This window comes from Lissotriton vulgaris, chromosome 3_1 (genome assembly GCF_964263255.1).
Source record: "Lissotriton vulgaris chromosome 3_1, aLisVul1.2, whole genome shotgun sequence".
NCBI classification, from domain to species: Eukaryota; Metazoa; Chordata; class Amphibia; order Caudata; family Salamandridae; genus Lissotriton; species Lissotriton vulgaris.
Window position 1 is genome coordinate 939,887,898 of NC_141689.1, and position 22,398 is coordinate 939,910,295.

The following is a 22,398-nucleotide window of genomic DNA, read 5'->3' on the forward strand; positions in this document are numbered from 1 at the left end:
CTCCCACCCCACACTGCTTACCACATCCGCCGTCGCGGATGTCCTGGCCCCGGGAAATTCCAAGGAGGGGCCCGTAGCCCCTCCTCCCCAGGGAGGGGCCTTGACCGCCTTCCCTTTCGACGGTCCCATCCTTAGAAGGGTACCGCCTCCCCATGTGAGGGGCCAATGGCCGCCTCCCCCCGGGCGCTCCCATCCATAATGGGTGGCGCCCCACCTCTAGGGATCTTCCAATTACTGCTCACCGATCATGACCTTACCGCCCGACCAAAAAATAAATACGACATTTTTTAACCTAATGAGGATGAAATAAACAGTTATGCTGGGCATTTCGACTTATAACTTTTATTCAAGCAATACCCTCTTTCAATTCAGTTGCGATACCACCCCTAAGTACATGCAAACAGAGCAACCATTTTATTGTCACATCAAAAAATTCCAAACTTTATTAAACACAACCTGAAAAGAGATAATACTTCATTAATCGACATTATTGTACTAAAAACGCTGTCATCAGGGGCTGGTGGGTGGGTCAAAATTGGCTCTTGTTCCGTCTCGGGCTCACGTGCAACGAAGAGGTGCAGCTTCCAAGCACAGGAACAAGAGGATGCTTCCCTGGATTGTTGCTCCTTTTATTCTTCTTTGGGAGGGCGTGGACCCTCCTCCGACCGCCCACAGGGCGTGGCCGACGGTGTAGGTGTCTAGGACAACCCCTCTTGGGCGGGAAAAGGCGCGCCCCGGCTACGCCGCTTCGGGCATACCAGCCGTGACACGCCTCCCGCCCAAAATGGCTTCCCGGGGGGATCGGGGCACCCGACCATACGTTCGGGGGGACCGAGTGGTCGCCCCTTTCCATATGGCCGGGATACCCATCACCCCCTCCCAACACAATCCCCAAGAATGGGAAGACGGAAACAGTTCTTGAACTTTTGGAAGGCGGGAGGGAGTTACCCTCCCGGCCGTATTTATTAAAATATGAAACAAAATGAAAATATTAAAATAACAGTTTCATATCATATACAATTTCATTTATACATTACGATGTTTATTGGCTAACCTTAACATATCTCTAATACAAAGGTTCTCCTAGCCGATTCTAAAACATCCTGTAAATGCATTTCTCAAAATTCAAATTGTACATCCTAACATTACGGGCCAACGGCAAGGTCGTAACCGGTGTCGGATCCCTAATACCAGAACTCCCCCCCTTACTTGTGAGGGGCGGGCGCACAGAGGACTGTACCTCTGTGCCAACTTCCAATTTCCCTTGTCTTAACGGGGGCCCCATATTTACTCGACGCCATCTTGGTGGTCGTCCGAGGACTCGTGTGAGGTGTCTAGAAGGTAGCGTAGACCCCCCTCCCACCCCACACTGCTTACCACATCCGCCGTCGCGGATGTCCTGGCCCCAGGAAATTCCAAGGAGGGGCCCGTAGCCCCTCCTCCCCAGGGAGGGGCCTTGACCGCCTTCCCTTTCGGCGGTCCCATCCTTAGAAGGGTACCGCCTCCCCGTGTGAGGGGCCAATGGCCGCCTCCCCCCGGGCGCTCCCATCCATAATGGGTGGCGCCCCACCGCTAGGGATCTTCCAATTACTGCTCACCGATCATGACCTTACCGCCACAGGCCGGATAGTTGACCGGCTATCCGGACCCCCCACAAAAGCTCCTACTAAAGGTCATGGCTACATAAACTCCTTAACCAGGCTATGAAGTCTCCTATGAGTAAGACATTACCCTCCCGGGACAAATGGACCCCATCCTCCAAATACATATGGTCCCCCCGGATACATCCGTGTGGAATACAATGCAATTTACCTGTCCGAAACAACCTACTCATTTTGGTATTAACCTTCTTTACCGACTGGTTCAAAGCTGACACGGAGAGGGCCCCCCGCCACACCTTCCGAGGAATCATGTGTGACCATGCAATTGTGCACCCCGGAACCCTTCTCGCCAACCAACTTACTGCGGACAAAATTGACTTGAGAAGTACTCGTCGACCAATGGTCACCAAATCATTGCCCCCAAGATGCACTATGATTACAGATGGCGGTGACCTCGTCCGCCCTAACAGTCCCTCAATAAAACTTTGAAACTGGTCAATACAGAGCCCGCCCCTTCCGTGGAAGGTCACCCTGTACCCGTATTCCCCAGCCACGTGAATCATGTCACCTGCTTTGAATACGTCTGCGGCACGCCTCACGTATGAGTGGCCAACGACCCACACCACTCTTTCCTCAGCCGGTGATCTTTGACCGCTGGTCCCCAGATGTCGGGTCAACTGCACAGTCCGCCCCGCAAAGCCTGCTCGCGAAACTGTAAACCAAACAGAAAACAAGAAGCGTGAGTACATGACATAAGCTTCACAACATGTGCAACCGCACATACCTTTTATAACAGTTCGAGGACCAACGCCCCAACTGTTTCACCTTTTCAACACTCAGACCCCTGGCTGTAGCCTCTGTAGCAGCCCCTATCCGGGTTCAAGCCCGCTGCCGCGATTGTCATTGATAACACCCGCTGAAACTGAAACCTAGTCAGTGGGGTGGCGTCGGTGTGCCTCAGCAAGCTTCCCCCCCATGATGCCGCCCTCTGCGCTAAATACTCGCATTTTACCGGGCACACGGGAGATCCCGGAATCTGCCGGACTACCACACTGCCCCCGATCGCTCCCTGATCGGTCTTGGACCTGGCTATTGAGACTACCATTGTCTCCCCCTTAATTTGAATGTGTTCTCGACACAGACCTCCCCCCGTATCCTGCTTGTTCCTTGCTACCAGTTCGCTTACCCGCATAGCCCCATGGAATGCTAATGCAAAAGCGGCCCGGAACAGCACCGTCTCTGATTGAGATGCGCATGTCGCTGGGAGTACGGACATTAACAGGGACAACCTTGCTAGACCTATCGGGTGCCTCTCATCCACTCTACGACCCTCAAGGGGTTGCCACCCACGCAGTGCCTTCTGTACGAGAAAGGACGCTGTGGGGTCCTGAATTCCATGTGCCCGCGCCATGAAGGAAATGGCGGCCCGGTGCCTATTGGCTGTCGCCACTGATCTGCCTGCCTGATGTAATGATACCAAGAATTTCAGGACATACTCCTCCTGCCCCCACTGCTCCCCCCTAGCTGAACCCAAAATTGACCAATAAGAACGGAACGCCCCTTCATAAGCCTTCCTTGTCCTGGGTGCTAGACTCTCTCCCACAAGGTTTTGTAATCCGGGGCACCGAGAGACCAGAGAGCTTCGGGAAATGGTGCCGCCACCAAGTCCGCTGAGGGCAGAAAACCCCGGAAGGCCTGCATATGGGAACGAGAGAGTGCATCAGCTGCCTGGTTCAGTACACCCGGCACGTGTCTTGCCCTAAAGTGGACGTTTAGTCTCATACATAACAGGACAATTTCCTTCAGCAATCTCAAAATCCATTTGCAGCGTGCTGCCTGATTATTGATACATTCCACAACAGTCATATTATCAGACCAGAACACCACAGAGCGATCACGAAACCCCTCTGGCCATGTTTTTACGGCCACCAGAATGGGGAACAGCTCAAGAAACCCAATGTTACCTGTGAGCCCATCGTTGTGCCACCACACCGGCCAGGTTCGTGCCGACCATTGATTACCAAATATGGCGCCAAAACCTACACTCCCTGCCGAGTCGGTCCACAGCCCCAGCTCTTCGGAGGAAACTGGCGGTTTGTTCCACACGACACGACCGTTGAAATCCGCCAGAAATGCCAGCCATATGCGCATATCCTGGCGAACCTCTGCTGACAGTCTTGTGCGGTGGTGCCCTTCCTTGAGGCCAACCATAGCTTGGGCGATAGAGCGGGAAAAGGGGCGAGCCATTGGTACTACTCTAAGGGCAAAGTTAAGCTGACCCACAGCTTGTTGTAACTGATGGAGAGTTACTTTTCTATCGCAGAGGCACATTTCGAGCGAGGCCTTAAATTTCATTACCTTCTCTTTGGGCAAGCGGAAGCACCCCTCTACCGAATCGAGCTCAATTCCCAGAAACTCGAGTGTAGTAGATGGCCCTACCATCTTGCCTGGTGCCAGTGGCACGCCAAATTATTTCATGAGATTACAGAATTCACTCAAGGCCTGAGCACATTCCGTGTCCCCGGCTGCCCCCAGGAACAGAAAATCATCAAGGTAATGCATGACCAATGTAAAACCCGTGGCTCTGGTGAAAGCCCATTGCAAAAAAGTACTGAAGTTCTCAAAATACGCACAAGAGATGGAGCAACCCATTGGCATACATTTATCCATGTAGTAGCGTCCTTGAAACACAAAACCTAAGAGACGCTGATCCTCTGGGTGTACCGGGAGCAACCGGAACGCTGACTCGATATCTGATTTAGCCATCAGCGCTCCGGGCCCCAGGCGATTCAAAATGGCGACGGCCTCATCAAAGGATGCGTACCGCACCGAACAAACTCCCGGGTCAATCGCATCGTTCACCGAAAGACCCCTAGGAGCAGACAAGTTGTGGATTAACCTAAACTCACCTGGGTCCTTCTTGGGGACTACTCCCAACGGTGAACAAACAAAGTTGACAACTGGCGGCTTGCCATATGGTCCCGCAACCCGACCTCGGGCCACTTCCTTTGCAATCTTTGCCTGTACCACCGCCGTATTTTGTTGAACCGATAGTTGGTTCTTACATTGTGCTTCCCCCCGAAAATCCCCCGCCGGGATGCGGAAACCATATGAGAAACCGTCTCGCAACACCCCGGCGGAGACATGATCAGGGTATTCGTTCAGCCAAGGGATCATTGCCATGATATCAACGGGAGTAGGTAACGGTGCCCCTCGGTCGATTTTAGACCTGTTTGGCGCCTCCTCTACCTCCCGTCTCACCAGTCTTGGCTCTGCACGAACTCTCGGGGTGTGAGGACTGTCCGCACCCTGCACACTCATGCCTGAACTTGCATGTCCCATGTGGCCTAGAGCACTTGCCTCTGTTAAAGCTCCAACAGACCCCTTTTCTACCTGAGTTCCCATTACTCTTTGTGTTCTGATCACTGTTTGCGCCCGCCCGAAAGGGCGCCCCGAAAGAATGGCGGGAAGGCTCAGCCCCATTCCCGCCCAAAGAAGGAGACTTCGCCGTGTTCGACACAACCAGTTTCTGCCAGGAAATGGAGTCGAAACAATCCCACGTCAGGGATGGGTCGTGCTCCTTGGCCTTACGAAATTTGTTATCATAACCAAACCATTGATTGCCTTCGTACGATTCATAGAATTCCATAATACGTGTCTGGTAACAAGCTAATTCCGACAATAATTCAGGCCTACGTTCCCCCATAATTGCAGTGAACATTCCAAACGCCCTGGCCCAATTAGAGATCGTTTCATCTACTCTGAAACCCGCCATCTTTGCACGCCATACACTCGGATGCAACAACTCCTTCTGATTTCTAACATGCTCTATCTCATAGTGATCGGTCAACAGTGAAAACATGTTCACATATTTATCTGCCCAAATCCTTTCTTTCACATCCATCGGGATATGTTGAACCACCTTTTCCCTCCTTGAGGGTAACGATCCCTCCCCGCCATTGGCAACGGCTGCTTACCTGAACAAGTAGCTGGGACTGTTGTCGCTGCTGTTCCAACGCTCGATACTGGTTGTTCCATGGGAACCTGCGGGGAAATAAGAGGACAAGGTGCCTTCGCAGCATCTTTCGATTGCCGCAACTGCTTCATTATCGACCTGGCCTCTTCAGCCGTGGCCCCCTCGTTGTCCCTGCCCAACCATGCCGCCAACTGGGCAGCCAGCTCCGGAGGCATATCCCCCTCGTTAACAGGTGTGACCACTACAGGGATCGGTAGCTGGGGCCTCGACCGGACTGACCGGGCTCGCTGGAGGTGATTCGGGAACCGGAGCCTCACCTCCTGCCGCCCTACTCCTGGCCCTTTTACCTCTCCCGGTAGGGACTACTCCCGGCAATGCTGGTCCGATGACTTTTTTCGGTCTACCCGTACCATTAATTGCCGCCATCTGCTTCTTCATGTCCGCCATGTCCTTTACCAGCATACGAAGCATCTGTTCGGTCCCAACCTTCTTTCCGACCTTCTTCGTTCACGGATATTCGACTCGAGGTCCCGGATCAAAGCTTCGAAATCGCTGAAAGAAGAAACACAAATTACAAGTTCTCAAAATTGGCTCTTGTTCCGTCTCGGGCTCACGTGCAACGAAGAAGTGCAGCTTCCAAGCACAGGAACAAGAGGATGCTTCCTTGGATTGTTGCTCCTTTTATTCTTCTTTGGGAGGGCGTGGACCCTCCTTCTTTCCGACCTTCTTCGTTCACGGATATTCGACTCGAGGTCCCGGATCAAAGCTTCGAAATCGCTGAAAGAAGAAACACAAATTACAAGTTCTCAAAATTGGCTCTTGTTCCGTCTCGGGCTCACGTGCAACGAAGAAGTGCAGCTTCCAAGCACAGGAACAAGAGGATGCTTCCTTGGATTGTTGCTCCTTTTATTCTTCTTTGGGAGGGCGTGGACCCTCCTCCGACCGCCCACAGGGCGTGGCCGACGGTGTAGGTGTCTAGGACAACCCCTCTTGGGCGGGAAAAGGCGCGCCCCGGCTACGCCGCTTCGGGCATACCAGCCGTGACACGCCTCCCGCCCAAAATGGCTTCCCGGGGGGGGGTCGGGACACCCGACCATACGTTCGGGGGGACCGAGTGGTCGCCCCTTTCCATTCTGCCTTTGCAACAAGAATTTTACTAGTCATAGTATGTGACCTCAGACTCCAAAAAACGATATTTTGCCTTACCTTGGGCATACTTTCTGACCAAATCTGCATGTCGCCACCCTTTCAAAAAACACAGACCAAGAACTTTGATGCGATCTCGCACCTGAGGACCTAATCTATCAAGTCTTCTTTCTAATTTGTGATGAGAATGCAAAATAAAACCTACTGCAATACCACAATACCTGTTGAATTGAAATGTTATCAAAACAAAAAACAGATATCTTATCCATTTAGGCAGAAGTAGGGACAGAACACACCATTCTTCCTGAGAAAGAAATCGCTTTAAGCATCTTATCAGCCCTCAGAGTTGCAATAAAGGGTTTGATGAACAAAACAAACTGGAGTGGGGGCAAAGGGAATCCTTGACTTACTCCTGACAAAATGAGAAAAGTGTCTGTTAATGTGCCCTTGACCATGACTTTGCTGTAACAATTTGAGTACAATAAAGTAATCCATGACCTGCACTTTGGACCAAAATTCATGTGCTTTAAAACCTTGAACATAAAATAGTGTCAACCTATAAAATGCCTGTTCCTGGTCTTGGTTGAGTAAACAGAGATTTTCAATGCATTATGCCTATGTCATAAAGCACTCCATGGCCACCAGGAAGAACAATTACATGCCTTGCTTTCTGTCTGCCCTACACTTACACAAACACTAAGCTAAACATCTCAACAAATAATGTCCATCTATAGATATAAAAGAAGCATTGAAAATGCAATAGGGCTCGCATTAGGAAAGTTTGAGCTATTGGTCTTATAAATGATTTTTTTTATTTATGTGTTATTTTTTGAAATGGCTAAATTAATAGCTTTGTCATTTACAATGCCAATAGTTAAAACTTTCGCAAATGTGACACCTATAGCATTTGTAATGCAACATCTTTTGTATTTATGTGACTTAGATGTATTGATATTACAAATAACAATGGCTTTTAATTTTTTTTAAATAATTAATACTTAAATAATTTATTTAATTTATAATGGCAATAGCTTAAACTTTTGTAAATAACTTTTGTGAAGATTTGTTCAGTGTTTTTTATTGTGACGAAAATACAAGAACAGAAGTGAAATATTAAAATCTTTTTGTGATTTGTAATAAAGCATGAAAGCAGCTTGAAACATTGAGAGAACATATTTGAACCAGTGATGCTGTGGTTGCGCCGAGTGATGCCGTGGTTGCGCCGAGTGATGCCGTGGTTGCGCCGAGTGGTGTGTGCGCATCGGTGGAGCTTAGTGGGTGCATTGGTGGAGCTGTGTGGTAGGTGCATTGGTGGAGCTTAGTTGGAGCATCGGTTGAGCTGTGTGGTGGGTGCTTCGGCGGAGCTGTGTGGGGGGTGCCTCGGCGGAGCGGTGTGGTGGGTGCCTCGGCGGAGCTGTGTGGTGGGTGCCTCGGCGGAGCGGTGTGGTGGGTGCCTCGGCGGAGCGGTGTGGTGGGTGCCTCGGCGGAGCGGTGTGGTGGCTGCATCGGCGGAGCTGTGTGGTGGCTGCATCGGCGGAGCTGTGTGGTGGCTGCATCAGCGGAGCTGTGTGGTGGCTGCATCGGTGGAGCTGTGTGGTAGGTGCATCTGTGGAGCGGTGAGCTGTGTGGTGGGTGCCTCGGCGGAGCGGTGAGCTGTGTGGTGGGTGCCTCGGCGGAGCGGTGAGCTGTGTGGTGGGTGCCTCGGCGGAGCTGTGTGGTGGGTGCCTCGGCGGAGCTGTGTGGTGGGTGCCTCGGCGGAGCTGTGTGGTGGGTGCCTCGGCGGAGCTGTGTGGTGGGTGCCTCGGCGGAGCTGTGTGGTGGGTGCCTCGGCGGAGCTGTTTGGTGGGTGCCTCGGTGGAGCTGTGTCAGTGGAGCTGTGTGGTGGCTGCGTCAGTGGAGCTGTGTGGTGGCTGCATCGGTGGAGCTGTGTGGTGGCTGCATCTGTGGAGCGGTGTGGTGGGTGCCTCGGCAGAGCGGTGAGCTGCGTGTTGGGTGTATCGGTGGAGCTGTGTGGTGGGTGCCTTGGTGGAGCTGTGTGGTGGGTGCATCGGTGGAGCTGTGTGGTGGGTGCATCGGTGGAGCTGTGTCGGTGGAGCTGTGTGGTGGGTGCATCGGTGGAGCTGGGTGGTGGGTGCATCGGTGGAGCTGGGTGGTGGGTGCATCGGTGGAGCTGCGTCGGTGGAGCTGTGTGGTGGGTGCATCGGTGGAGCTGGGTGGTGGGTGCATCGGTGGAGCTGGGTGGTGGGTGCATCGGTGGAGCTGCGTCGGTGGAGCTGTGTGGTGGCTGCATCGGTGGAGCTGTGTGGTGGCTGCATCGGTGGAGCTGTGTGGTGGGTGCCTTGGTGGAGCTGTGTCTTGGGTGCATCATTGGAGCTGTGAGGTGGGTGCATCAACAGGTGCCAGATGTTCATACTTCACATCTGAAAATCAAGATTTGCTTAATGTGGTTGGCTTTACGTATGCAAACTCGAGTAACCAAAATGATACGGTAAATCATAATTTTCATAATTGGTCATGTTATTGAAAGTGGCCAAATGGTGCAGTCCTGAAAAGGACATTGGAGAGGATTTGGAAGTAGTGCGTGCCTCAGCTCCTGTGACGCAAAAAGAATTGTAGCAATGCTTTGCCACCTTTTATGAGGCCATATCTCATTGACATAACGTCATTGAAAACGTGAAGCAACAATTTGCAAAGTGAAAGCCGTGCACTTCTTTCACAGTTCCTGGAGCTGCTGCTTCATTTGTTGAAAAACTCAGCAGTAAGCTCCAACGAACACTGATTCAGGGCCATAAGTCCCCCTAAGGCAATGCAAGGACAATTTTTTAAGAAAAAGACAGAAAATCATATTTTTCATCACTGGACGGAGCGCTCAAGCGGCAAAGTACGACTTCATGGAGTGCTGAAAATCCTTGCACTGTTCCCGTTTAATTCTCTTAGAATAATTTATTGTTGGATTGGAACCCCTGTACTACGGTGCTCATAATGCCAGCCCTTGAAGAATTACAAGCAGGGATTGGGCCGGCAGTGATTAATTAGGGCACGCTGAGAAGCTGTGGGAGGGAGGCTGGGCTGCCTTTGATGTGGTAATGCGAGGCTGGAAGGCAGGCGGCTGGTGGCACTGTGCACGCGCTTTTTAGGGCTTGCGCAATGACCTAAAAAGCGCACATGCACTGCATGTAATCGCCAGTTGTTTAAACTCTGTATAAGCCACTATAGAGCTTCGCCAGCTATGCGCATGCGCATCAGCAGGCGAGCCCTAAAAAATAATGGGGGACTGATCACTTTCAGTGAACAGCAATGGCATGGAACAGCATGTGGCTGAGATCTCAAATCAATTTCATTAGTTTGAGAAAACTGAAGCCTTATCTATTTGATCTAAAACTATAATGACAAATGGAAGGTCCACTAATCTAACTCTCTCTTTTGTTTCTATTTAAGGATCAGGTATGAGAAACGGTGGGACACCTCTTGATGAGGTTTATGATGCGCTATATTATTGTACAATTCATTTATTTGCTTATGTTTAGAACAGTTGCAAAGCCATAGTCTGGCGTACCCCGGGGCAGAGCATGCGCATATATGCCAACCCTCCCACTTTAGGCTGGAGATTACCGTTTTCAATGGTAGTCTCCCGCTTCCTGATTCTTGTATGCAAAATCCCAATTCCTTGGCAGGCTTCTACAGACAGAGACTGGTCTTGTGTGACTGAAACTGTGCACTGCTAGTAACTTGCTCCCGCAGGCCAGTGCATAATCTTTTTGGCATGCTCTCTGACTACTATAGCGCTTTCTCTGTGTTACTGACAAGTAAGGGAAAACAATTATATTCGCAGGTAGCCCATACATGGCAATAGACCCGATTCAGACTTCAATAGAAGTCAACAGGAGAAATACATTCTCCTGATTATTTTTTAATTATCTCCCACTTTCCTGTTCCAAAATGTTGGCATGTATTCAAACATTTCGAAACAGGAAAAAGAAACAGTTAAAACAAATCTGGAGAATTTATTGTGCTCATTGACTAACATTAAAACAGAGGCAATTTTAGGTGAGAGAGCTGAAATAAAATTCAGATGGGATAGCGCTTAAATAATATTCAGGTAGGATAGCGCTGTAATAAAGCCATTTTAGCTTTGAAAACTATGTTTCTCCTGCCTAAATAGGGCTGTTGGCATGTATGCCAGCTCAAACGACTTCAACTCCCTCAGTTAATGCCCCTCGTTTGCCCCGTGGCTCTGCACTGCTCGAATGTGGCCTCTTGACAAGTATGACCCGTGTAACCTTCCTTTGAAAGAAAATTTGGAGGGGAGTTGGGCGCAGTACCTCACAATAGTGCCCTCTCTCTTACCCCAGAATCCTACTAACAAGGTATGGAGCGATCCAGTTGCTTACACAGGCTGTCACCCATCTTACCTTATAGAAAACACACGCCTTTGTCATTGGCAGGCGGCAGAAAAATTGCGTCCTACTACTGCTTCTTGGACTTCCGGGGTTTACTTCGTTTGACACGTGTGTTTAATCTGCCGAATGCCTCGTGTGCATGCCTTAATCTGTGGGAAAACCCAGGTTTATCAAATTGCGTTAATGAAATAGGGCGGGCATTGCATGAAGGAGTTTGTAGTTTTTTCCGCTGCAGTTTTATATAGCGCGTACTTGACCTGAATGTATTGGAGCGCTTTACATGAGCACAGATTATTTTTGTGTTTTAAACACTGGGAGATTAACTGATTTGCCCATAACCACTTTATTGTACATAGAATTATGCAACATCAGGGCATGACGGACGGAGATGCAAACGTGAAGCACGAACATGTTAAACAAGGACGTCATGTGTGCCAGGGTGTTAAAAAACAGTTGAAAGTGGTCACAGAACCTACCGACGGGAAGGTTGGCTCCTCCTGTCCTGCTTGTTTGGGGCGGCCGCTACATCACTCCTGTAGCTCCATACTAACCACTGCCGAATTTTCGCTGACTATATACGGAAGCTCTGCCCCTCCTCCTCTCTCAGTCCTGCCCTGCGCGGTACCGCCTAGGCTCCTCCCCCTGCCGTGATTGACAGCCGGGCGCTTCCGCATCCTCCATGCTGCAGGAGGAGGTTCCGTGTGAGCCGACAGCAGTGCAGGCAGCATCGGCGGATCCGATAGCCCCAGGGATTGGCATCCAGCGGACCCCGGACCTTTGCCGAACTGCAGGACACCTCCAAGCTGCAGACGCAAAACCTTTTTTTGCTGTCAGTTCAGAGGTTATCACCCTGTTCGTTTGGCCATAAAGTCCTCTTTCTTAAAGTAAAAGAGCAGAAAAAGAGGAAGTGGAGTGCCTCCCGCCCTGCAACCAACATGTCCAAACCGCCTCCGAAACCAGCCAAACCAGGTAAGGAAGGGAGTGGCACGGCCTGTGCCCCTTGCCTGTGGCGCTCGTATTATTTCACATATCCCGTCGGAGAAATGTACCTGGCGCAAAATGAGCTGAGTGGAGAGTGTGTCTTTAGTTTGTGTCTCATGTACGGCATTTCTACGTTCGTTCCCCGCGCAGTGAATCTCTATTTATATGTCATATTAACACACAAATAACACCAACAACTTTGTTATGTATTTTTGACACAAGGAGACACTCTAATCTCAATTAAGAGATATCTAACAGTGACTATGTCACTGCATACAATATACATCATATATGCCTTCCATTATCTATTTCGCTCTCTCATTCTTACTAGAATATCTTTCACTCGCCCTTGTCAATGTCTGGCTCATTGACATCATTGCACTACAGGCTTACATCTTCGGATGACTGACGTTAGGCTTGCCAATTAGCGACCTTTCTGTGCTGACACCTTATAGTTATCTGCATTAGAGAAATGCACATGTAATATTTGAATACGAAAAACAGTGGGCTGTTTAGGTTTGCAGAAATGTTACCATTGCACTATCCCATGTACATTACATTACATACCACTGTTCCCTCACTGTGCCTGGATCTTCTCTCAGATCCCTACAGTTTAATAATTCATAATTTCAGTACCTTCTTCCACCCACAGGCTAAATGTGGCCTAAATGGTGGCGATGGTGGCATTGAGGATCTAGGCATGAGGAAGTGTAATCGAGGGGTGTGGATAAAGAAAAATAGACTTGTGAGCTGGAAGCACGAGTGTTAGAGGCATTCCGGGTTAACGCACTGGAACATCTGGTATGAGTCCAACTCAAAGAACTTTCTGCACACTTGGCTTTAGTAGCACCGATGGGATATGTCTTTTTAGTTAGGTTACTGTTACTTGTTTTCCAGTGAAACCTAAATCTGCATCTCAGAGGCTCAGCTTGCATCACAGGTTATCAGGACGAAGTATGTGGGGGCCGCTTCATCATATTAGACTAACCTTTTATGTATCCGGTTCTTTTTTTTTTTTTATTGAAGATGACCATATTTACTTCTTCCATTTTATAACGCATGTAGGATAGAACAGACCGATAGAAAATAAGAATTGTGCATGAAGTTGAAAGATTTTTTTAAATTCATGTTTTAATCCTATCCATAAAGAAGTACCTTGACGTGGCATGAGGTTTGCCACTTTTGTGTGACCACCATAACATGACATGTAGGATTGCCCGTTTCTGTGACTGAGGAGATGTGCAGGAAGCAGCCTTTGAGTCACTAATATATTTGTGTTTTAAGTTTTTTCACATAACCACAAAGTGAGAATTAGGTTACTTTTCCCGAGTGGTTGTTTGCTCTGAAACCCAATCTTGGCGGTATAATTATTATTTCACTCTCAGGGCACAAAACAGTTGGCTGGCTGTGTTGTGGTTTGCTGGCAGACTGACTGCTGCTAAGAGTCATGGCCTCTTTGTATTTTTTAGTAGATTTCACCTTGCTAACCGGTAACCATAGTGTCCTCATCGGAGGGTTTAATCTTGCACTTAGGATGGTTGGAAATCTATGCAGACGTTTTGTTTTGCTTATGTTTACTCCCTTTTATTTTCTACAATTTCATACTTCTCATTTGAATTCCTGTGTGCTAGTCCTTGCCGCCAATTGTGTTCATTTTTGTTTTTCATGGATATTACTTGTTACAACTTTGTCACAGTAGAGTTCAAGTTAAGAACGCCTCATCAGTTTATTTATCAGAATCTGGACATTAGACAGCGATTGCATGTAAACACAGCGCTAAAATCGTGACCAAAAGGAACAGCGTTAATCACCTGCCTTAACACTGGGTCCGTATTGTTTACATGTAGACACAATTATGCAATCATTAACCAACTAACGTAATCTGCTGCCATTTCCCTCTTTTGTAAATCAAATAGTGTAGTGTTACAGTCTCCTAAGATTACTTGTAACATCTAAACAAGCATTTACAATGCAACGGTTTCGCCTTTGTAAAAGTTACAGCTATAGGCATTGTAAATGACAAATTTTGTATTTGTGTTGGTTTTGAAAACAGATAAATAAATGGCATTGTCATTTACAATGCCAATAGCTTAATCTCTCACAAATGTGAGACCTATTGCATTTGCACACACACACAGAGCCCAAACACACACACAGAGCCACACACACACAGACAGAGCCACACAGACAGAGCCACATACACACACAGAGCCACCCACAGAGTCATTCACTTAGAGCCACCCGCACACACAGCCACCTACACAGAGCCGCCCTCACATGGAACTGCACCAATCTGTCATCATCACTCAGGTGACCTCGGAATTGGATTACTGCAATTCTCTATACCTCATCATTAATGCCTCCTGCCTTAATCAGCTTCAAATAGCCCAGATCAGATTGCAGCAGCCCGATTGGCCCTTAACACTTCTCGGTCAGGGATGGAATTTGTTCCCTTCACTGGTTCACCATAATAACAAGGTATGAAGCGCTATAAGAAAGCACATTGCTGATCTTATTAATATGTGCTGAGAGAGCTCCACGCACAATGTGGGAGAGTTTGCTTCACCCCTCGGGGACCAGGTTTCCGAGTTATTGTCTCGTGTGTTCTCCACACTCAGCAGGGGGAATCTGACACACTCCTGCTGGACACCCTCATACACGAGTGAGGTCTGACACCACAGAGAGGAGGGCGGGGCACTTACCTGGCGGAAGTGTGGGTGGCACAATGTGCATGGGCATGCTTCGGGTTTGAGGTGCTGCATGCAACACTTTATTTTATTTACATTGCTAGATATAGCACAATGTGGCATTCACCGTGTTAGTAAGTAGGGGTGGGACACCGGTCTGACTCTCCCTTATAAATTAACCTCGGGTGTATGCCCCTCCCTCTGTGACCCCTCTTCACAGCTGACACCTCTTGAAGGTTCTCTGAAGCGCGGATCTCACACACCAGTGAATTCTGATTGCAGGGAGGACGGGGGTGCTTTGGTGATGCCCACAGCTGCAGCCCTGTGGCTGTTTTTTCAGTTTTATGTAACTGGAACTCCGCACCGAAGGTCTTGGAGGCTTTACATGAAGCACCAGTTACATTACACAAGGACACAACATACCCCCCCCCGGCTACCTCGAGGAGCAGTGTGCTTGTGGGGTGGGGGGCCGAGGCAAGAGGACGAAGGTGAAGTGTGAAGGTGAGAGAAGGGGGGCACCTGTGAGATAGTGGTGCACGTCGCCGGGGAGTTGAGGCGAATGCACGGGGTGGAGGGGTTTGAAGAAAGTAAGGAGGGAGAGGTCTGAGGGAGAAGCATTTTGTTGTATGTTATTTACATGCCCTTCTTCTTCCTTTACCCTTCTCTCTTGTTCAGCCTATGATGCCTTTAGAATGTAGTGACTGCATGGAATGTGGTGTGCAGTAACTTAGGCAGTTGATAACAGCAGGCTGAGCAGGAAGGTTATCCTGCTCCTGGTGGGGCATACTTTACAGCTTATTCCATCTTGCATATATCTATGATTCCTGTAACTTACCAACAAATAAAGTTACTACTTGGAACCAGCTACCTTACTTTATCAAGATTCGTACTTTATTACACATTTTAAGGAAGGAAAAGTTGGGGGTAAGAAAACAAATATGGAAACAAGAGGAACGCAGGGCAAAGGAATTGGGGTGGGGTCAGGCCTAAGCTGATAGAGAGTGGAAAGAGGTTTCGGAGGTCAGAAAAAGGCAGGATACGAGAGGTGTGAAATAGCGTAAGAAAGGAGGGAGAAACAGGGGTGGCCAGAAGATACTCAATAATGTGTGGTGGAGGGACAGGAGACCTGAATTGGAGGGTGAAGGAAAGAAGAAAGGGGAGGGGTCATGAAGGAGGCTGGGGCTCGCATTCCCGTGCCTCTGTGCGGCCGCAGCCCTGACTGGGAGCCCAACAGCGCCTTGAAGACCGAGTGGCATTTCCTTTGCTGCTGGACACGGAGGGGTGGCGGAGGCAGGGGGGGTGCTGGAGCCTTAGCGAGGGGGAGGAGCCTCAGCAGGAGTCTCAGCGAGGGGGGCAGGAGCCTCAACGAGGGGGGCAGAGCTGGTGGTAAGAGGAGCGCAGATGCGCGCTTACTGTTTACTGAACCCTTATTTACTTTAAAATAGAGCGACACATATAGCTCCTTGAGGTCTGAGTACACCTCACAAATAAAGATCGGTGAGGTGAATTTTAAATACAGCCCCACCAACAATCGAACTTTGCAATACTCCTTAATGTTGATACACAGTTTAGTATGTATTATGTTACTGCAAATAACTACATGTAATTTAAAATCTAACAAATTCAAGTGCAGGGTAGAGTGCCATACTCATACAGAAATTGTCCAAGTAAATAAGTTCTTTTCGGAGGTATGTCTGGAAGTGTCTACCCTTAAATTTAGGAAGCAATGGGGGGGCTTATCCCATTTATTATTTTGTAGCAGGAGGTTATCGATCTATGATGGTCCGCGCTGCAGTCATGAGTGTTTTGTAGCGCTCCATGCAAACGGAAGTGTCTGTGGGCGCTTTATCGTTGTGATTCAATGATGCTCCTACTGACCTCAGAGGAGTGAAAAGCTTCCTTGATGATATGTCTCAAACTTCGATCCTGCAGATTCCCCTGGACTCCAAAGCCCTGTGGTGTCCCAAAGGCCTCGATGACAGTCTGGAAATGGGAAGAATGGGCACACTTGCATGGAGCGTGTCAGGCACTGGGGGGAGGGGGAACAGGGCAACACGGTCATTAAAGCCATCCCTGCCTCAGACCAGTTAGTTAATAAAACTGGGCATTGCAAAAGGTCCCTGTCTGGTCCTGTGTTCATCACATCCTTTACTTTACTGGTCAATAACACGGATCAATTTCTGAACAAGTCATGTGAAAAAGATTAGGGTAATCCAAGTCAGACATCTTAGTTTCTGTTTATATTTCATATGTTTTAATTAATCTTGTACCAAAATACCAGTTGGTGATATGCTATAGAGGTCACATAAGTACCCCACGCCCTTATTTTCATAGGCCACTCCCCTTTTAGAGGTACCTTCATCCGGTTTTGCACCCCAGTTAAACTCATGTTAAACAGCGCAGAGCCCCGCTGACAAGTGCTGTGCTCGTTGTAGACGTAAAGAGCCCCCGCTGAGCGGTACTGGGGCCGCTCCCTGTTCCGTACAGGACAGTACTGCTGGGCCATAGAAAGCGCCGGGCGCAGGACGGCTACACCCACCCCAACCTGCCCCTCTCCTGCTCCCTGAGCAGCGGTCCGGCATGTTCAGCAGCTCTGGGGTCCTCTGAGGCTGCGGGCAGGGATGGGGTCCCCTTGAAGGGCACTGCCCCGTGCCCCAGTGGTGCACCCAGCGGGGGTTGTTGCTGCAAGGGTGGTAGATCCATCGTCCCAGCGGCGGCGGTGAGGCTCTCCTGGGAGCGAGCTGGCATGGCTTTGGACACAGCACTGCTGCACAGGTGGTGACTGCGCTGTGCAGCCGGGGGGGAGAGTGTGAGAAGAAAGCAACAAAACACGCATACACGGAAAACAAACACGGAGACGACATGAGACGGAGACACGTACAAAGTGAAAAGAAAATTATAGCAAAATGCTGCTTACCTGTTCTCAAATAGAAAGTACATCCTGGCAACTTAAATCTAGCAGCCTACTCCTGCAAAGACACTTTCAAAAAGACCAAAACATGCCGGAAAACAAAAAAAAAATACATCCGCCCACCGCCGGAATGACGTCACAAAGGGGCGGAGAGCCCACAAATCTGCTCCGGCAATGACGGACAGATCTCTCTTCCAATGGCTAGCCTCCATTTATGGAGCTAGCCAATGGAAGAGCAGGCGGGACAAAGCCCCCATACTGCTTCTCAAAAGATTTCGCCTGCGCGAACGCTGCTTCGCAGCGGACACCAGGCTAAACCTAAAAAGAACAAGTTAAGAAGGGAGCTCATGAGCACATCAGAAATTATTGATAGCCAAGTAGCAACTGTACAGAGGTCCAAAAAGTGTTCACTTCAATGGATGTATTTTGGATGTATTTCTATATAAAATTGTTTCCTTGAATTGTAAAGTAGTGTCTCCCATTGGTTCCATTTCAAACTATCATATCACTGCCTGTTCTTATAGTCTATGGTACATGCAGTCAGTGCAATGTTGGGGTATATATGTGTATGTACATATATGTGTATATAAATATATGTGTGTGTGTGTGTGTGTGTGTGTGTGTGTGTATATATATATATATATATAACGAAAACCGTTATTCACCACCATTCCTCTCCAGAGAAGAATAACGCGAGTAAGCCCAGAATTCGTGCTAATTCCTCAGTGATTTATTGTGCAAATATGTTGCCAGCCATCCGCCATGATGCGTTTCGCCTCTCAAACGAGGCTTGATCACATGACGCGCAATGAAACAAACAAGGGGTTTAAATAATCCCAATGGGGGCGCGGCATAACAGGCTGCATTTAAAGTGAACAGTGCATAAACATTTTTCCTTTTCATCTTGTTGCCAATTTGAAACATACTTGAGGGCATAGTGTTATATTTTTATATATATATATATATATATATATATATATATATATATATATATATACCAAGTCCTTTGTAAAGTGCAAATTTTATTCCATCTAAGTCACAACATGACGCTTTTCGACCAGGTTGTCCTGGCCTTGATCACATGACATGTCAGGAAAACCCACACCCTTAAATCTCATGAGGCATACTCTGGTCACTCCCATTCTAATCATGAACAGTGAAGAAAGACACAATTCAAAAAAGTGCATTTAGCATATTTAACTCGCAATGAACAAAAAACATCGTAGTTTCACAATTAAACATTTCATTGTTAAAACCTCCTATATTAGGTAAGAAATCCGGGGCAAGTGCCCAAATTCTGCTTGTGAAGAGAGAATATGCAAACCATACTATAAGATGAGAGAAAAAAAAAATATATATATATACATACATACATACATACATAAAAATGTTGATACACAGACCATCCATCAGCCTTTTCGTCAACTTTATTGGCATTATTACAACAGTACTGTGTGACCACTATTTCTGCAACTATTTTCTACTTCTTGTTTTCTTGTGAGAAGCATCTGTATTCGGAACTGGTTTTGTAACAGGAAGATGCTGTCCAAGCATCAGCTATTACATACATGTTTCATTGTAACTGCTTACCTTGTCAGACAACTCTGATAGCTGCCACCTACGTAATCAGGTCCATACTCCACAGAGGTGGAACAGCAGCCCTGATCCTCCTTGACCTTTCAGCTGCATTCAACACCTCATCCCACCACAACCTTATTTGACAGACTCTAGCTCATCTGCATCCAGGGAACACCCTCAAATGGATCACATCCTATCTTACAGGACGAACTCTGAAAATCCGCATACCACCCTTTACCTCGAAAGCCAAGAGCATCATCTGCAATGTACCACAAGGATCGTTCCTCAGCACCACCCTGTTCAACATCTACATGACACCCCTCGTCAACCTTGTCAGAACCCACAGACTCATATCCTACGCAGATGACTCCCAACTCCTCCTCACCGAAGACTCATCCACCACCAGAACAAACTTCTGCAACGCCATGACCAGGGTCGCCAACTGCAGAAGGACGATCTGCCTGAAACTTAACCTGACAGGATGGAAGTGCTGATCTTCGGGAAGAACACCTCCCAGAGGGACAACTCCTGGTGGCCCGATGAGCCCGGACCCACACTGAGAGACCACGCCTGCAACCCCAGCATCATTCATGACAGGAAACTCACCATGAAGCCCGTGGTCAACGCAGTCCCCTCCTCCTGCTTTCACACCCTCTGCATGCTCCAAAAAATCTTCAGAGGGATCCCCATCAAAACCAGAAAGATAGTCACCCAGGCCCTCGTTACCAGTCATCTACATTACGGTAACACTCTCTACACAGGCATCAACATCCAACTCCTCAAGAGACTTCAGACTATATAGAACACAGCAGCTTGTCTCATCCTCAACCTCCCCAAATGGACCCACATCACCCCCACCTAAGGAACCCCCTTTGACTCCCCATCCAGAAGAGATGCCAGTTCAAGAGCCTGATAAATACCTACAAGTCCTTACACCATCCGGGACCAGCATACATCAACTATCGCCTGAGCTTCCACCAACATGCCAGAAACACGCTTCCTGCCGCCCTGGCCCTCACACAGACACCCGGCATTCACCGACAACACACCGTAGATTATTCCTTCTCCTACCACGCCGCCAAGCATGGAAAGACAGACCCCTCCACCCACGAACATCACCCTCCTTGGCAGATTTCAGAAGGACATAAGACCTGGCTCTTCGACTGAGACCAGCTAAACCTAAGCACCCGGATACCCTCAGGAGTGAAGAGCAGCGCTTTATTATGGCTGATTGATTGATTGAGACTGTGGAAAAGGCCAGTGGAATGAATGACCAGTCTTGCAAAATCATCTCTGGTGCTAGAATCTGGGTGGGATGTGCGATGCAGTGGTTCCAACAGCGTTCAAAACCAAAGGTGCACCAACTTTGCAAGTAGATGGAGGCATTAACCTCTTCCATGCTCATGACGAGCCCAGCTCGTCAGAGGTACAGTAGAGCTGTGCGCATGACGAGCTGGGCTCGTCATAACTGCCGCCGTCCGCCCACGCGCGATTGATGCCCCGCCTGTGCGGGAAAATTAATTAGTGGGCAGAGTTGTGACGAGCCCAGCTCGTCATGAGCACAGCTCTACTGTGACTCATTACGAGCTGGGCTCGCCACGAGCACTGCGGCGCCACGTCCCCTGCCCCCGCGCTGTGGGGGAATTACCCCTGCAGCGATGGGGTTAAGGCTAGTTCCATCTGTGCAGTTAGTGACCTGTGTAAAGAATGACTGCATGTACTTGTAGGGAGTAGCTGAAGGTTTGAGGAATGGTTAATTGGAAAGACTCCTGCTCACTCCAATAGTGTGTAAGAGAGACCATGAATGCCCCTTATATCAAAGATCTGACCACCTTTTATCTGCCTAAGTATGAGCAATTTAGTACTCCGCCAGTCTGATACATTCATCAGGCACAATACATTTCAAGGTGATTTCTGCATCCGCAGCAGGCCTCATTGCTTTGACAAGTTATAAACAACAATCTTTTTAGTCTGATGGAGGGTCATGAATTCACACTAGATTGAAGTACATTGGTCAGAATATGTCTCTAGATTTCAGAGCGCTGGGAGTTCGTATTGAGTGGGAGACAAGGTAAGGGAAAGGATCATTCATGAGTTACGTTGATTGTGCAGATCCTCTAATGATGAAATTCTTGTTAAGGTGGAGGATTGAAATGCAACTGGGATGGGCTTATCCCAATGTTTGCTGCTCAGCTTGGAAGCAAAGACTGTATCTCAATTACATTGTCTTTAGAAACTGGGAGCATGAATTACCATACTTAACTATTGGAATCAAAACCTGTTTAGATAAGGAATTAGTTTATACTTTCTACAGATAAAATAAAGCGATCAGCGCCTTCCTAGTGAAATCCTGTTACTTTACTTCTCTAAAGAGTTGTGGTCGTATTAGCAATCCAAAACAGTGCGAGGTAACTTGCCTAGACATTCCATTAATCTTTTGTCTACTTCTTAATCAAATAACATTAGCAAGCCTTACTGCTCCTCGCACATAAAGACCTAAAGCAAAAAGTGTTCTTCACAGCTATGACACATTCTGAATGGTGGTAAGCCTTGCAATCTTTAGTCATGAAAACATTTGTGTGGAAAAAATGTCTGTAGTTTGAGTTCATTTGATGCCTTGTCGACGTTATACATTAAGCTGTTATGTGACCTGGTGCGGTGGAGTATGATATTTCCTGCCATTTTTGTACTATAAAGATTGGTCTTTGCAGCTCTTTTTAGGTTCTGTGTCTTAAGAGTAATGCCCTTCCATCCACAATGATGATAAATGGAACGTCCATTATTTTAAAATGATGTCTCTAATGTATTTCAAAGTATTGGTGAAATCATCACACCTGTGTTTTTCTTTTTTTAAAACAAATTTTATTGATTTATAACTAGAACAAATTAATTACAGGACATCTGCAGCAGCAGGCGCAACTACACTTGCACGCCACTCAACAATGTTTTAATTAAAATTGAGAGTTCCATTAAGTAAACTCTATAAAACCTCATTTTTGTTTAATACCAAAGGCTATGTATTGTACAGTTATCAGGCTTATCAATTACGCTAACTAAAGTAGGTTTGAAGTGGAATGTCTGAAGGATTGAGACTTTGTATCATTTGGTTGATTTATGA

At 48.0% G+C, this 22,398-nt stretch overlaps 2 protein-coding genes across 3 annotated transcripts in view; one reads left to right on the forward strand and one right to left on the reverse strand.

Moving 5' to 3' along the window:
* NMRK1 (nicotinamide riboside kinase 1) overlaps positions 1-11,741 on the reverse strand; it is a 290,257-nt gene extending 278,516 nt beyond the window's left edge. Inside the window, exon 1 of one of the 2 annotated variants that reach the window (XM_086961285.1) lies at positions 11,600-11,741. The gene's annotated coding sequence lies outside the window, so the exon portion shown is untranslated. Of the gene's footprint in view, positions 1-11,135; positions 11,237-11,599 lie in introns of those variants that run through there. The other variant, XM_086961286.1, reaches the window with a different exon arrangement.
* A 31-nt stretch (positions 11,742-11,772) lies between these two features.
* OSTF1 (osteoclast stimulating factor 1) overlaps positions 11,773-22,398 on the forward strand; it is a 221,111-nt gene continuing 210,485 nt past the window's right edge. Inside the window, exon 1 of the mRNA XM_086961283.1 lies at positions 11,773-12,092. Coding sequence (XP_086817409.1) covers positions 12,059-12,092 — 34 coding nt within the window. The 5' untranslated portion in view covers positions 11,773-12,058. The remainder of the gene's footprint in view (positions 12,093-22,398) is intronic.